At 63.5% G+C, this 11,748-nt stretch overlaps 2 protein-coding genes across 2 annotated transcripts; both read right to left on the bottom strand.

The window, feature by feature from the left end:
* Positions 1–781: 781 nt before the first annotated feature.
* On the bottom strand, positions 782–5,326 carry LOC128854026 (glutamine-rich protein 2-like). The gene is made up of 11 exons (XM_054083664.1): positions 5,087–5,326; positions 4,310–4,395; positions 4,057–4,168; positions 3,709–3,885; positions 2,905–3,291; positions 2,462–2,626; positions 2,192–2,301; positions 1,794–1,859; positions 1,461–1,547; positions 1,158–1,275; positions 782–985 (listed from the first exon to the last, which is right to left on the bottom strand). Exons 1-11 carry the CDS (start codon positions 5,324–5,326, stop codon positions 782–784), a joined length of 1,752 nt encoding a protein of 583 aa, XP_053939639.1.
* Positions 5,327–7,758: 2,432 nt separating this feature from the next.
* On the bottom strand, positions 7,759–11,531 carry LOC128853965 (glutamine-rich protein 2-like). Its single transcript, XM_054083234.1, has 9 exons — positions 11,054–11,531; positions 10,278–10,363; positions 10,025–10,136; positions 9,677–9,853; positions 9,137–9,259; positions 8,874–8,948; positions 8,431–8,595; positions 8,161–8,270; positions 7,759–7,828 (listed from the first exon to the last, which is right to left on the bottom strand). The coding sequence occupies exons 1-9, from the start codon at positions 11,291–11,293 to the stop codon at positions 7,759–7,761; spliced, it is 1,158 nt and encodes a 385-aa protein (XP_053939209.1). The 5' UTR covers positions 11,294–11,531.
* Positions 11,532–11,748: the final 217 nt, after the last annotated feature.

Genomic DNA, 11,748 nt, shown 5'->3' with positions numbered 1-11,748 from the left:
ATCCTGCCTTCCCGTGCAAGGTGGCTGCGAGCTGCCAAGGGAGCCTGGTTCCAGCAGCCCCCGGCACAGAGGCAGCAGCCGTTTGGAGGGCACAGGGTTCACAGGAAGCCCCCAGTGTGGAAAATCCTATGCTTTTTGTCTCAACCCCAGTGTTAGATGCGGCCCCCGCAGCTCCACGGCACGCTGGGGAACTTGTACTCAGCGTCCCGCTGCCTGGGGGACAGGGCACGAGGGCTGACCGAGAGAGACTGCCAGGCTGGGGCTGGGAGAGTTGGGGGCAGTGGCCACGAGATGGTGGAGCTGAGAATCCTGCGTGGCACAAGCAGGGCCATAAGCAGGGATTCAGCCCTGGGCTTGAGGAGCGCTCGCCGGAGCCTCTTCAAAGACTGACTTGGAGGAATCTCCTGGGTTGTGGCCCTAGAAGGTAGGGGTGTCCAAGAGAGCTGGCATCAAGGCCACAAGGCAGGAGACTTGCAGGGTGGAGCAAGGAGAAGGCTGGGGAGTGGCCCCCATGGCCTGAGCAAGGGCAAGTCACGCTTGGCCAGTCTGGCAGCGTTCTACCGTAGCCTGGCTGGCTGGGGGCAGGGAGACGGGGGAGCTTGGGGTTCAGAGTTCAGATGAGTCTTGCTTCAAAGAAAAAAAGAAGAAACGACACAATGCATTGAGAAATTTTACTAACATGAATGAATAAAACTTAAAACTCCTGGTTTTGCCAGCAGTCGTCAATGCTTGTCCCGCTTGCCTACCGGGGAGCTGGCTGAGTTCCACAGGCCTGGGAGGCCTAGTGGCTGGGAGAGGTGTGCTTCGGCAGTTTCTCTTGAAGGAGCACGGCGTGGGCCATGACGCAGAAGCCCGTCACACCCTGGGGCTCCTGGCACAAGCCTGGCCTGGCCGTACCCTCGTTGCCGTCGAGCACAGGCTGCTGCCTCCTCCGTTGGCCCCGGTAGATGCGGCCATCCCGGCCCAACAGCGCTGTTTCCTCATACTGGGAAGCAGAGAATGGGTTGGATGAGTGACAGGGTCAAATCCAGGGTCCCTAACAACCCTCCCACCCCCAGCTCTCCCTGGGGAAAGTGAGGCACGCACCCCTGCGCATGCTCAGCACCGCCCTCACGGCCTCGCTCGTCCCCACCGTACGAGCCCTTTGTCATCCCTACCTGGATTGGCGGTGGGCCGCTGGGTGGCTTGGGCTTGTGCCTCAGCGGGTAGGTGATGGTGTGGAGTCCTCCGGAGCTCCGCGGCACACAGGGAAACTTGTAGTCAGCTGCCCCTTTCCTGTGGGATGGGGCACGAGGGGGCTCAGTGCCTGGCCCTGCGGCACCCCATGTGCCACCCTCCGCCAGGGAGGGAGCTGAGGGTGCTTCCCGCTGCGATCCATCCCTCCCAGCTCTCCATCGCTGGGGCCGCATCTGGGCCACCCTGCACCCCAGGTGCTGCAGAGCACTCCTCGTCTCCCCTACCTTTGGCCGTGCTGCTGGGTTTCCTTCTGGCCGTGGCTGGTGACGCGACTGGGCATCGGTGGCAACAATGGAAGGGCCGCGACAGGCCTGGGGAGAGCAGGAACCACGCGTGCGTGATGGGGGACAAACGAGCCACCCTGCTCAGGGCAGCACCTCCAAACCCACGGCAGCCCCCCTGGCCCCGGAGAGGGGTCCCCGTGCCCCTGGTGCCGGACAGGGCTGCGCAGGGGGCTTGGCAGGCTCCCACCCCCCAGCTGACACCCAAGCCCCCGTGTCCCACACGGCCGGGCATCACCCGCACCCATCCCACCCACGGTGCCGGGTGCTACTCACGGGCCAGTCACCGGCGCGCTGAGGACCCGGTCACAAGACAGACAATGGCAATGGCCTTGGGGATACCTGGAGACCAGAGAGAAAGGCTGGCTCAGCTGCGAGGGCACCGTGGCTCGCAGGCAGCAGCGAGGGGCCGGGCACTGCCCTGCAGGGAGTTACGGTGTTTGCTGGGGGAACTGGGGGGTTGGAGTCCTGTTTATCCCTCGGCACCCCAGCAAGGTGCCAGCCTGCTGGCTGCTCCCTGACTCAATTCATGGGAACCGGGCTGCTGGCAAGGACAAAAGGAGGGGTTTCTCCTACCTCTTGCCAGGGTGGGATGCTCCCAGCCTGGGAGCAAACACTGGGTCGGGGGGGATGGAGCATCCCACGAGGTTTAGGGGGAGCTTTGTCGCACTCACTTAATCCCAGCTGCAGCATCGGGCTGCGTCCCCTTCTCCTTCAGCTCTTCCAGACCGGTCTTCAACCGGGCCAGCTGCTGCTTGAGAGGCCCCAGCTCCTGGCGGTCCAGCTGTGGACGGGTATACCCCCTCAGCCAGCCGCCCGGCGGTGGGACGTGGTGGTCCCTGTCGGGGGGAGCTGCGAGGGTGGACCCTGGTAGGGAGGCTGCCTTAGGCTGCCAAGCCCCTGAATGTGCCAGTTTTGCATGATGGGGACAAGACAGCCCTCACCTTGGCGTCCACCGCTTCCGTGAGCCGTTGCTGCATCTCTTGCAAGTCCTGCTCCTTGGCCACCTGCTGGCTCTCCATCTTCTCCCACTTCTCTCGTAGCTGCTCCAGAATGCCTTCCAAGTGGTCCTGGCTGACTTTGCTGGCCAGGGAGGATTTGTCTGCTTTCTAGCAAGAGGGAAAGGTACGATTGGGCAGGGCCAGCTCGTGTCGGGAGGAGAGGGAGAAGGGACAGCGTGGCCCTGCTCGCCCCGTCACCCCCGTGGGCTTGGTCCTGCCAGACAAAGGGACCCGGGGGAGAGAGCGGGACCCGGCGAGGGACCCAGAGCCGCTCTGCATGTCCTCCCTCTGGCCGCTTCTGCCATGGACCACCCAAGGGACCAGGGGCCTTGTGTCACCCTGCCCGGGATCCCCTTGGCTGGCACCGCGGCCCCTCGAGGATGTACCTCAGCGATTTCATGCATCACATCCTCCTTGTCCGCTTTGTCCTTCTCCAGCTTCCTGCAGGGTCTTGAGCAGAGCCTTCCAACACAGAAAGCAGCCCATGATGCTGCAGCAGGGTCCAAGCTGTCTCCCCCAGGCACCTGAGCACCCCGTGCCTCCCCAGCCCCTTCAAAAACCTCCCGCAAAGGCATTTTGGAGCTTTGCAGGGCTGCCAGCAGGTTGGCAAGGGGGACAAATCCCTTGTGATGCCCAGCCTGGATGCCTACCTTGGCATATTTCTTCTCCTTCTGCCAGTCGCCCTGGAGATTCCCGGTAACAGAGCTGAGGTACTCGTATTCCCTTTGGAGATGCGTGACCGTGGCCTGGAGCTCTTTCAGCGGATTCTCGTCCTGCCGCATGGGGGAAGACCACAAGGTGCTGCTGCACAAGGGGGGCTGGCTGTCCCGTGGGACAGACGCAGCTGACCTGGCCAGTGGCCACGGGCTCTTGGTGCCAGCAGGTCATTGGCACCAAGGCTTTCATTGCCTCCCACGCTGGTGACTTGTAGGAGACAAGCTGGGGGGCTGCAGGGGGTTCCCCATGTTTCGGTGAAGCACTATCAGCTGAGGGGGCTCCGGCAGCTCCATCCCAAGTTCCTCACACCGGCATCTCCCTCCATGGCTCTTGTGCAGCTGCTCCAGTGCCTTGTTCGCTGGCAGCTGGCACCCAGGGGAGCTCACCTGCTCTTGGACTTTCTTGGAGGAGCGCTGGAGGGGCTCCAACTGCGCATTGGTGCCCGTGCTGCTGTTGGAGTACGCTTCCCATACCTTTCCATGTTCCTGCCTCAGACTCTCCATCGCTGCCAGTGTCTGCTCACGTTCCTGCTTCAGACTCTGCAGCGCTGCCAGTGTCTGCTCACGTTCCTGCTTCATACTCTGCAGCGCTGCCAGTGCCTCTGCGTGTTCCTGTTTCATGTTTTGCATCGCTGCCCTCAACTCATGCAGCTGCAAGAATGGGAGAAGGAATGGGCTCTGAGATGGGATGGATGCACTCAACGAGTCCAGAGGCCATGGAGGCTCAAGGGCCTCATCCAGTCTAGGGGCATGGCTGGGAACCCCAGCAGGACCACCCCACCGAGCTAGACGGCAGTGGGAGTGCTCGCCCCCAGCCCTCACCTGTGCCTGCTGGTCGGCCGTCTTGGCCACCATCTCCTCAAGAGTGGCCTTGCTGGTTTTCTGCTGCTCCTGCAGCTCATTCAGCTCCCTCTTCATCTCCTGCACAGCGGACCTGGCCAGCGAGACAAGGGCACGGGCAGGCTTAGCCTCCATGGGGCTGCTGGGGCAGCGTGCCCCAAACGCAGGATGCTCCCAGCCCTCCCGGTCTCCCTCGTAGCCCCACGGGGTAGGAAACCCTGTGCCGTCCTCTTACTCGAGTTGCGCCCCCGGGATCTTCTGCAATTGCTGCGCCATTTGGGATTGTGCCGCCTTCAGGTCTGTGATTTCCTGGAGGAGAGCCTGGGAGAGAGCCATGGCCCCAGAGAGGGGTGGTGGGGGTGAGGCCAGGGCAGGGTCCCTGGGGACCAGGCCCTTCCCCCCCGCTGCGGCCTGTGGATCCAGCCCTGCCTGCCCGCACCAGGCTCCCCGCGAGACCCGTGCCGGGGGTTCCTGGCTGCTGCTCTTGAGGCTGGGTCACTGCCCCGATGGCCTGGGCACCGCGGCGGCCAGGCTGCATCCCTGGGGCCATGCTCTGGGGGCCAGGGGACTGCGGCTGTGTCCCCAGGCTGTGGATTCCCTGAGGCTCCCAGCCCCGGCAGGATCTGGCCCTGCAGCGCTGGAGGGGGCCTCTACCTGGCAAGCCCAGCTTATTTCTTCCCTCTGAGTATGCTCGGGCGAAGCACGGCCACGAGCAGCTCCGCGCCGTGCAGCACGAGGCCCCTCTCCAAGCCCTCCCAGCGCTGGGTTGAGCCAAGGGCATTTGCGGTGGGAGGTGATGCCCAGGAGGAGCTGCTGGAGCCTGTCGGCTGGCCGAGGAGCGCGGGTGGTCCCCAAGCCTTAGGTCAGCAGCACGGACCAAAGGGGTGGAGAGGGATGCTGAGCTTCGGCTTAAACCTGACCTTGGTCTAAGGGCAGCACAAAGGTGGCGTGGAGCCCGGAGGCAAAGGCGTCACACGGGGGAGCACCCAGGGGGCCCGGCAAGAGACTCTACCTTGGAGGTGTTCTCCTGGGCTTCCATCTTCTCCTTCATCTCCTCCACGGAGGTGGCCAGAGAGGGCCTCTTGGAGTGCTGGCTCTGCCCCACCTCCTGGAGACACAGATTCTGCAAGCCCAGGTGCTGGAGCACGATCTGAAGAATGCTGTGCAGATCGCCAAACTTGATGGTCTGGGGAGTGAGGAGGGCATTGTCCAGGAGCTGGGACAGGCTCTGCACGGAGGCCGAGGATGCCATGGCTGCAAGCACGGATATTCCTTGGCTGGACAGGAGCCTCGTGCCAAGAGTGGACGCGGGAGGGTGGGCGGCCAGCAGCCTTCCTCCTCCTCACCACGGAGTGCGAGTGACCCACGCACTGAGCTCCTCACACACACCAGTGACCCACAGCCGGGCAGTGACCCACGCAGTGAGCTCCCAACACACGGAGTGTTGCACACACACACGGTGCTGCGCACACACCAAGTGCCCCACGGACACTGAGTGGCCCTCGCGCAGTGTCCCACCAGCCCTGAGAGGACTCATTGTGATGTCACCCACTGCAACACAGCCCCACTCCCCCCCCCCCCCCCAACAGGCTCCACCCCGTGTCCCTGAGGGGCTTGGCATGAAGTTCTCCCCAAGGCTGCCAGATGCCCAGGTCCTCCCGCCTTCTCCCCTGCCCTCCCTCCATGTGTGCCTATATTTTGTTCTTCCAACTCCCGTACTCAAAGAGGGAGCAGAGAGACAAAGAGGGGAACGAGATGCAGCGAGGAAGCGAGCGAAGCCTCTTGGGAGGGATCCTCGGCCTCAGCTCCGGGACCAGGCCCAGCTGCGGCCTCAGGAGCTGCTCCCTCCCCTCCAGCCGAGGGTCAGTGCCACTCCAAAAGGAGCAAGCAGGGAATCCTGCCTTCCCGTGCAAGGTGGCTGCGAGCTGCCAAGGGAGCCTGGTTCCAGCAGCCCCCGGCACAGAGGCAGCAGCCGTTTGGAGGGCACAGGGTTCACAGGAAGCCCCCAGTGTGGAAAATCCTGATGCTTTTTGTCTCAACCCCAGTGTTAGATGCGGCCCCCGCAGCTCCACGGCACGCTGGGGAACTTGTACTCAGCGTCCCGCTGCCTGGGGGACAGGGCACGAGGGCTGACCGAGAGAGACTGCCAGGCTGGGGCTGGGAGAGTTGGGGGCAGTGGCCACGAGATGGTGGAGCTGAGAATCCTGCGTGGCACAAGCAGGGCCATAAGCAGGGATTCAGCCCTGGGCTTGAGGAGCGCTCGCCGGAGCCTCTTCAAAGACTGACTTGGAGGAATCTCCTGGGTTGTGGCCCTAGAAGGTAGGGGTGTCCAAGAGAGCTGGCAACAAGGCCACAAGGCAGGAGACTTGCAGGGTGGAGCAAGGAGAAGGTTGGGGAGTGGCCCCCATGGCCTGAGCAAGGGCAAGTCACGCTTGGCCAGTCTGGCAGCGTTCTACCGTAGCCTGGCTGGCTGGGGGCAGGGAGACGGGGGAGCTTGGGGTTCAGAGTTCAGATGAGTCTTGCTTCAAAGAAAAAAAGAAGAAACGACACAATGCATTGAGAAATTTTACTAATATGAATGAATAAAACTTAAAACTCCTGGTTTTGCCAGCAGTCGTCAATGCTTGTCCCGCTTGCCTACCGGGGAGCTGGCTGAGTTCCACAGGCCTGGGAGGCCTAGTGGCTGGGAGAGGTGTGCTTCGGCAGTTTCTCTTGAAGGAGCACGGCGTGGGCCATGACGCAGAAGCCCGTCACACCCTGGGGCTCCTGGCACAAGCCTGGCCTGGCCGTACCCTCGTTGCCGTCGAGCACAGGCTGCTGCCTCCTCCGTTGGCCCCGGTAGATGCGGCCATCCCGGCCCAACAGCGCTGTTTCCTCATACTGGGAAGCAGAGAATGGGTTGGATGAGTGACAGGGTCAAATCCAGGGTCCCTAACAACCCTCCCACCCCCAGCTCTCCCTGGGGAAAGTGAGGCACGCACCCCTGCGCATGCTCAGCACCGCCCTCACGGCCTCGCTCGTCCCCACCGTACGAGCCCTTTGTCATCCCTACCTGGATTGGCGGTGGGCCGCTGGGTGGCTTGGGCTTGTGCCTCAGCGGGTAGGTGATGGTGTGGAGTCCTCCGGAGCTCCGCGGCACACAGGGAAACTTGTAGTCAGCTGCCCCTTTCCTGTGGGATGGGGCACGAGGGGGCTCAGTGCCTGGCCCTGCGGCACCCCATGTGCCACCCTCCGCCAGGGAGGGAGCTGAGGGTGCTTCCCGCTGCGATCCATCCCTCCCAGCTCTCCATCGCTGGGGCCGCATCTGGGCCACCCTGCACCCCAGGTGCTGCAGAGCACTCCTCGTCTCCCCTACCTTTGGCCGTGCTGCTGGATTTCCTTCTGGCCGTGGCTGGTGACGCGACTGGGCATCGGTGGCAACAATGGAAGGGCCGCGACAGGCCTGGGGAGAGCAGGAACCACGCGTGCGTGATGGGGGACAAACGAGCCACCCTGCTCAGGGCAGCACCTCCAAACCCACGGCAGCCCCCCTGGCCCCGGAGAGGGGTCCCCGTGCCCCTGGTGCCGGACAGGGCTGCGCAGGGGGCTTGGCAGGCTCCCACCCCCCAGCTGACACCCAAGCCCCCGTGTCCCACACGGCCGGGCATCACCCGCACCCATCCCACCCACGGTGCCGGGTGCTACTCACGGGCCAGTCACCGGCGCGCTGAGGACCCGGTCACAAGACAGACAATGGCAATGGCCTTGGGGATACCTGGAGACCAGAGAGAAAGGCTGGCTCAGCTGCGAGGGCACCGTGGCTCGCAGGCAGCAGCGAGGGGCCGGGCACTGCCCTGCAGGGAGTTACGGTGTTTGCTGGGGGAACTGGGTGGTTGGAGTCCTGTTTATCCCTCGGCACCCCAGCAAGGTGCCAGCCTGCTGGCTGCTCCCTGACTCAATTCATGGGAACCGGGCTGCTGGCAAGGACAAAAGGAGGGGTTTCTCCTACCTCTTGCCAGGGTGGGATGCTCCCAGCCTGGGAGCAAACACTGGGTCGGGGGGGATGGAGCATCCCACGAGGTTTAGGGGGAGCTTTGTCGCACTCACTTAATCCCAGCTGCAGCATCGGGCTGCGTCCCCTTCTCCTTCAGCTCTTCCAGACCGGTCTTCAACCGGGCCAGCTGCTGCTTGAGAGGCCCCAGCTCCTGGCGGTCCAGCTGTGGACGGGTATACCCCCTCAGCCAGCCGCCCGGCGGTGGGACGTGGTGGTCCCTGTCGGGGGGAGCTGCGAGGGTGGACCCTGGTAGGGAGGCTGCCTTAGGCTGCCAAGCCCCTGAATGTGCCAGTTTTGCATGATGGGGACAAGACAGCCCTCACCTTGGCGTCCACCGCTTCCGTGAGCCGTTGCTGCATCTCTTGCAAGTCCTGCTCCTTGGCCACCTGCTGGCTCTCCATCTTCTCCCACTTCTCTCGTAGCTGCTCCAGAATGCCTTCCAAGTGGTCCTGGCTGACTTTGCTGGCCAGGGAGGATTTGTCTGCTTTCTAGCAAGAGGGAAAGGTACGATTGGGCAGGGCCAGCTCGTGTCGGGAGGAGAGGGAGAAGGGACAGCGTGGCCCTGCTCGCCCCGTCACCCCCGTGGGCTTGGTCCTGCCAGACAAAGGGACCCGGGGGAGAGAGCGGGACCCGGCGAGGGACCCAGAGCCGCTCTGCATGTCCTCCCTCTGGCCGCTTCTGCCATGGACCACCCAAGGGACCAGGGGCCTTGTGTCACCCTGCCCGGGATCCCCTTGGCTGGCACCGCGGCCCCTCGAGGATGTACCTCAGCGATTTCATGCATCACATCCTCCTTGTCCGCTTTGTCCTTCTCCAGCTTCCGCAGGGTCTTGAGCAGAGCCTTCCAACACAGAAAGCAGCCCATGATGCTGCAGCAGGGTCCAAGCTGTCTCCCCCAGGCACCTGAGCACCCCGTGCCTCCCCAGCCCCTTCAAAAACCTCCCGCAAAGGCATTTTGGAGCTTTGCAGGGCTGCCAGCAGGTTGGCAAGGGGGACAAATCCCTTGTGATGCCCAGCCTGGATGCCTACCTTGGCATATTTCTTCTCCTTCTGCCAGTCGCCCTGGAGATTCCCGGTAACAGAGCTGAGGTACTCGTATTCCCTTTGGAGATGCGTGACCGTGGCCTGGAGCTCTTTCAGCGGATTCTCGTCCTGCCGCATGGGGGAAGACCACAAGGTGCTGCTGCACAAGGGGGGCTGGCTGTCCCGTGGGACAGACGCAGCTGACCTGGCCAGTGGCCACGGGCTCTTGGTGCCAGCAGGTCATTGGCACCAAGGCTTTCATTGCCTCCCACGCTGGTGACTTGTAGGAGACAAGCTGGGGGGCTGCAGGGGGTTCCCCATGTTTCGGTGAAGCACTATCAGCTGAGGGGGCTCCGGCAGCTCCATCCCAAGTTCCTCACACCGGCATCTCCCTCCATGGCTCTTGTGCAGCTGCTCCAGTGCCTTGTTCGCTGGCAGCTGGCACCCAGGGGAGCTCACCTGCTCTTGGACTTTCTTGGAGGAGCGCTGGAGGGGCTCCAACTGCGCATTGGTGCCCGTGCTGCTGTTGGAGTACGCTTCCCATACCTTTCCATGTTCCTGCCTCAGACTCTCCATCGCTGCCAGTGTCTGCTCACGTTCCTGCTTCAGACTCTGCAGCGCTGCCAGTGTCTGCTCACGTTCCTGCTTCATACTCTGCAGCGCTGCCAGTGCCTCTGCGTGTTCCTGTTTCATGTTTTGCATCGCTGCCCTCAACTCATGCAGCTGCAAGAATGGGAGAAGGAATGGACTCTGAGATGGGATGGATGCACTCAACGAGTCCAGAGGCCATGGAGGCTCAAGGGCCTCATCCAGTCTAGGGGCATGGCTGGGAACCCCAGCAGGACCACCCCACCGAGCTAGACGGCAGTGGGAGTGCTCGCCCCCAGCCCTCACCTGTGCCTGCTGGTCGGCCGTCTTGGCCACCATCTCCTCAAGAGTGGCCTTGCTGGTTTTCTGCTGCTCCTGCAGCTCATTCAGCTCCCTCTTCATCTCCTGCACAGCGGACCTGGCCAGCGAGACAAGGGCACGGGCAGGCTTAGCCTCCATGGGGCTGCTGGGGCAGCGTGCCCCAAACGCAGGATGCTCCCAGCCCTTCCGGTCTCCCTCGTAGCCCCACGGGGTAGGAAACCCTGTGCCGTCCTCTTACTCGAGTTGCGCCCCCGGGATCTTCTGCAATTGCTGCGCCATTTGGGATTGTGCCGCCTTCAGGTCTGTGATTTCCTGGAGGAGAGCCTGGGAGAGAGCCATGGCCCCAGAGAGGGGTGGTGGGGGTGAGGCCAGGGCAGGGTCCCTGGGGACCAGGCCCTTCCCCCCCGCTGCGGCCTGTGGATCCAGCCCTGCCTGCCCGCACCAGGCTCCCCGCGAGACCCGTGCCGGGGGTTCCTGGCTGCTGCTCTTGAGGCTGGGTCACTGCCCCGATGGCCTGGGCACCGCGGCGGCCAGGCTGCATCCCTGGGGCCATGCTCTGGGGGCCAGGGGACTGCGGCTGTGTCCCCAGGCTGTGGATTCCCTGAGGCTCCCAGCCCCGGCAGGATCTGGCCCTGCAGCGCTGGAGGGGGCCTCTACCTGGCAAGCCCAGCTTATTTCTTCCCTCTGAGTATGCTCGGGCGAAGCACGGCCACGAGCAGCTCCGCGCCGTGCAGCACGAGGCCCCTCTCCAAGCCCTCCCAGCGCTGGGTTGAGCCAAGGGCATTTGCGGTGGGAGGTGATGCCCAGGAGGAGCTGCTGGAGCCTGTCGGCTGGCCGAGGAGCGCGGGTGGTCCCCAAGCCTTAGGTCAGCAGCACGGACCAAAGGGGTGGAGAGGATGCTGAGCTTCGGCTTAAACCTGACCTTGGTCTAAGGGCAGCACAAAGGTGGCGTGGAGCCCGGAGGCAAAGGCGTCACACGGGGGAGCACCCAGGGGGCCCGGCAAGAGACTCTACCTTGGAGGTGTTCTCCTGGGCTTCCATCTTCTCCTTCATCTCCTCCACGGAGGTGGCCAGAGAGGGCCTCTTGGAGTGCTGGCTCTGCCCCACCTCCTGGAGACACAGATTCTGCAAGCCCAGGTGCTGGAGCACGATCTGAAGAATGCTGTGCAGATCGCCAAACCTGATGGTCTGGGGAGTGAGGAGGGCATTGTCCAGGAGCTGGGACAGGCTCTGCACGGAGGCCGAGGATGCCATGGCTGCAAGCACGGATATTCCTTGGCTGGACAGGAGCCTCGTGCCAAGAGTGGACGCGGGAGGGTGGGCGGCCAGCAGCCTTCCTCCTCCTCACCACGGAGTGCGAGTGACCCACGCACTGAGCTCCTCACACACACCAGTGACCCACAGCCGGGCAGTGACCCACGCAGTGAGCTCCCAACACACGGAGTGTTGCACACACACACGGTGCTGCGCACACACCAAGTGCCCCACGGACACTGAGTGGCCCTCGCGCAGTGTCCCACCAGCCCTGAGAGGACTCATTGTGATGTCACCCACTGCAACACAGCCCCACTCCCCCCCACCCCCCAACAGGCTCCACCCCGTGTCCCTGAGGGGCTTGGCATGAAGTTCTCCCCAAGGCTGCCAGATGCCCAGGTCCTCCCGCCTTCTCCCCTGCCCTCCCTCCATGTGTGCCTATATTTTGTTCTTCC

This window comes from Cuculus canorus, chromosome 18 (genome assembly GCF_017976375.1).
Source record: "Cuculus canorus isolate bCucCan1 chromosome 18, bCucCan1.pri, whole genome shotgun sequence".
NCBI lineage: Eukaryota > Metazoa > Chordata > Aves > Cuculiformes > Cuculidae > Cuculus > Cuculus canorus.
This window is presented reverse-complemented; position numbering and strand designations above follow the sequence as displayed.